Raw genomic sequence first — 3,807 nt, forward strand, 5'->3', positions numbered from 1 at the left:
TGATGACGTCATCAACCAGAGACGCTCTGCAGAGGTTTCACATGATGACGTCATCAACCAGAGACGCTCTGCAGAGGTTTCACATGATGACATCATAAACCAGAGACGCTCTTCAGCAGAAACAAACAAACTGAGCCGAACGAGGCAAAGAAATCATTTCATCTGGTTCCTCTGCAAACTGCAGACACATCCAGATTTTATTCTGTTTGAATATTACGCTGCTCTCTTTTTGATGAAAAAGACTAGAAGTACCTTTTGTAGAAATATTTTCCATTTTCACTGTAATTTCTGGTTTATCTCATAAATATGTATAAGAAGCAGAAGCCGTCATCACATTGGTTTATGCTGAATGTTATGACTTTGTTTTTGCTGGACCTTCACTGTCAGCAGCAGCAGGTGGAGAATTAAAGGAACAAGAAGTGAAAATATTTTTGAAGTATTTCTGCTGTGGAGAATAAAAGAAGCTGCTTTTAATCTATTTTTGTTTTCAAACCTGAGAGCAAACGATGACTAAACGAAACCGACCTGTTAAATGCCAGCGCAGGCTGACGACCGCTTTGTGTTTTAAAGTTCAGTCTTTATGTTAAAGTTTAGCTGGTTTGTCTCAGCACCTTTCCTTTGACGCTGACTCTGGCGTAGGTCGGCTGGACGTCCACGTCCATCAGGGAGGTGTCCATGTGTCTGAGGACGAGACGCTCTGGGTCAGCTCACACCGAACTGCTTCAAGATCAGGTTTCCAAGTTCTCAGTGAAATTAAATCAGATTCATTAGGAAAACAGCAAACGCTCTGCAGGGACTCAGCAGGAGAGATACTGTTTCTAATCCATCGTATGTTTTTTCCCCACAAAAGATCAGAATTAATAAAACAAGGAACTAAAACCCAGCTTTACAGGCCTCACCTGTAAACGGCCAGGTCCAACACAACAGCGCCGATTTCCTCGTCCTCCGTCAGAGAAAAGGCCAACCTGACACACAAACATCAGAAACCCGAGTGAGCGACTCGGGTCAGATTTTACCTGAAAGCAGCAGAAAAGAGCAGAATCTGGATCCTGTCAGGTCCAAAAGTCCTGGCTGTTTTTAAAGGAAGACCTTGATTTTCTTACTTGGGCTCGTTGATGTTCATGACCCGTCCATCAGCGGTGATCAGAGTCCTGGGAGGTTTGCTCTTCTTCTCTGGCTCCCTGCAGAGAAACAGAACCAGACAAACTACAACTCTGACTCAGCAGACGGGAAAGATCAGACCCAGGATCATGGCGTCTGAAGAGACGGATGGGGCCGCCATGTTTTCCTCTGAAAATTCCTCCAAAGTGGGTGGAGCCAAGATACACATAGGGGCGTGGGCGGAGCCAAGATACACAGAGGGGCGTGGCCAAGTGGGGCATGAGTGGGTCGGCAGGATGAGAGACCAATTTATCACTGTTGCTACAATTGGCAAATTTTTAGACAGCTGGTGACTTTTTCACAGAAGTGATGAGCTAGAAATGGGAAACTTTTATGGCGACAACACATGAAAACGGCAGCCGCTCTGCAGTAGCTGAGTGAAGCCCCGCCCCCTTCATAGACACCAAATGCCCCTTTATAAACACCAAACGCCCCTTCATAGACACCAAACGCCCCTTTATAAACACCAAACGCCCCTTNAGAAAAGCTGCAGAAACTCTCCTGGACGTCCGGAGAGGCGGCCGGCTTCCTCATGACGGTTCCACCGATTCTTCAATCTGAGATCAATAACACCGAAACCCACCGAACGTTAAAATCCCAGTTTACCACAAACTAACGACGTTTCACACATTACAGCAGATTTACGTTACATTTGTGTTTCTGCTTGTCGAGGCGATAAATCCTGCTTGGTCTTAATATTTACAACATGCAGATGGATTCTGTACTTTCAGAAAAAGGATTTAAAAAAAAAATAATAATATTTTATTTTTCTGTCAGAATCTTCTGAGGTCTTGTTTCCGTCACTGATGTGAGTTTTGCAGTTAGAGTCACGTAAGCAGGACTTGCGGTGAAACGTTGTTTTTAAATGAGTGGAGGAACCTCGGGGTGGTCCAGGAGCCCGTCAGGGAGTTCTGCTGTCAAATCCCGGTCTTCCTCCTGATCTTCCCCGCTGCTCCGCTCAGACACGATGTTGGCGATATCAACGGATTTACGTTTACTGGGGTCAACTTCCAGCCTCTCAGGAATTTGATCCTTTCTGGAAACAGAGAAATGTGTGTTGAAATAAAGCTGGAACTGAGTTTGGATGCATTTAAATATCACAGCCGTCGTGTTTCAATGGCGTTTGCAGCCGCAGTGAATTTATTTTCCTTCTTTTTCCCACATGGAGCTGAAAGTGTTAAACCAGCGGTTCACCGAACCTTTCTAACCCCCCGGCGGCACACAAAATACTTTATTCTCATTTAGTAATGTAATTATACTAGCTGTGTTACCACCCCACGCCACTAGAGGCAGCAGCAGGCCCGAAAAGATGCGACTAAGGAGCAGATTTAGACTATAGAATTTGGTAAAAACTGTGAGTTTTGCTGAAGTAAATAAAGACAAAAGTTCAAATCCCTGCTGAGTGGAGCTCCTTCAATCAGGGCTCCTCCACAGCTCTGATTGGCTAAGCAATGTAACGTGATCCTCTGATTGGCTCAGCAATGTAACGTGATCCTCTGATTGGCTCATTAATGTAACGTGATCCTCTGATTGGCTNAGCAATGTAACGTGATCCTCTGATTGGCTCAGCAATGTAACGTGATCCTCTGATTGGCTCATTAATGTAACGTGATCCTCTGATTGGCTCAGCAATGTAACGTGATCCTCTGATTGGCTCAGCAATGTAACGTGATCCTCTGCAGCAAAGCGCCGCGTCATCACGACTTTACAAAGTGTGTCTTTATCTCCACGGCAGAGGCTCCGCTGAGGCCGACTCACCGAGCCCCTGAGGTCCGACCGAGCCCCTGAGGTCCGACCAAGCCCCTGAGGTCCGACCGAGCCCCTGAGGTCCGACCGAGCCCCGGTGAAGAACCACCGTGTTAAACCAAAGCTGTAAAAGGTTCAGGTTGAGGGAAACAGCTGCTGGTTCTGCTCCTGAGCAGCAAACAGCAGCAGAACCTCCTCACTGCTCCTGCTGCTTTATTCAGCTTCCAGAGGACAAAACGTCCCGACTGTCTCGCTGAGAGACGGGTTTCGGCTGGATACTCGTCCTTTCGGGTCGGAACCGCAGACTGTACCTCTGAGCTTCTCCTGAAAAAAACCACAGAAGAAGAGTGGTGGAGGTGTAATGAGGGTGTAATTGAGTTCTGATTGGACGGGCCGGTTCTGGTCAATGAGGAATCCGATCGTAAGGCCATGAGCTCAGCTTTAGATGGGAACCAGACAGAGACGGTCGATGCTCCGATGCTGAACTGCTTCCTGATCTGGACTGTAATCTGATGAGTCGCTTCGCGGTTCGGACCTGCAGCCTTCAGAACCACCTCAGGTCTTCACAGCAGGTCCAGTGGTTTATCAGCCGCGGAGCTTTAATTAACTCGGCTGTAAACTTTCAGTTCAGCTTTGTTGCTCTGATTAGTGGTTCTGTGTTAGCGTAGCCACCGTTTCAGGCTCAGGCTCCCAGCGTAGCGTAGCTTCATGTTGTCTGGACGAGTTAACAGCTCAAATTATTTATTTGGTATATTTATTATAATTATTTATTCATTATTATTTATTATAATGACGTTTTTTAGTGGAACCAAGAGTTTTTCTGCTAATCAGAAAGGCGTTTTGGGTGCAGCAGTCAGGTCCTCTCTGCTGCCCCCTCTGGTGAGGAGGTGGAGCAGTCAG

The 3,807-nt window shown here is 46.6% G+C and overlaps 2 protein-coding genes across 3 annotated transcripts in view; both read right to left on the reverse strand.

Annotated features, from left to right (window-relative positions):
* Window positions 1-153: 153 nt before the first annotated feature.
* The window catches only part of dnaaf11 (dynein axonemal assembly factor 11), a 42,068-nt gene continuing 38,414 nt past the window's right edge, over window positions 154-3,807 (reverse strand). The window contains exons 7-9 of one of the 2 annotated variants that reach the window (XM_008434765.2): window positions 1,104-1,181; window positions 900-965; window positions 154-681 (exon numbers count right to left, since the gene is read on the reverse strand). In XM_008434765.2, the coding sequence (XP_008432987.1) occupies window positions 591-681; window positions 900-965; window positions 1,104-1,181 (235 nt within the window). In that variant the 3' untranslated portion in view covers window positions 154-590. Of the gene's footprint in view, window positions 718-899; window positions 966-1,103; window positions 1,182-3,807 lie in introns of both variants that reach the window. The other variant, XM_008434767.1, reaches the window with a different exon arrangement.
* Window positions 1,797-3,807, reverse strand: part of LOC103480026 (protein tilB homolog) — a 19,632-nt gene continuing 17,621 nt past the window's right edge. The window contains exon 3 of the mRNA XM_017309812.1: window positions 1,797-2,197. Coding sequence (XP_017165301.1) covers window positions 2,023-2,197 — 175 coding nt within the window. The 3' untranslated portion in view covers window positions 1,797-2,022. The remainder of the gene's footprint in view (window positions 2,198-3,807) is intronic.

This window comes from Poecilia reticulata, linkage group LG17 (assembly GCF_000633615.1).
Source record: "Poecilia reticulata strain Guanapo linkage group LG17, Guppy_female_1.0+MT, whole genome shotgun sequence".
Classification (NCBI taxonomy): Eukaryota; Metazoa; Chordata; class Actinopteri; order Cyprinodontiformes; family Poeciliidae; genus Poecilia; species Poecilia reticulata.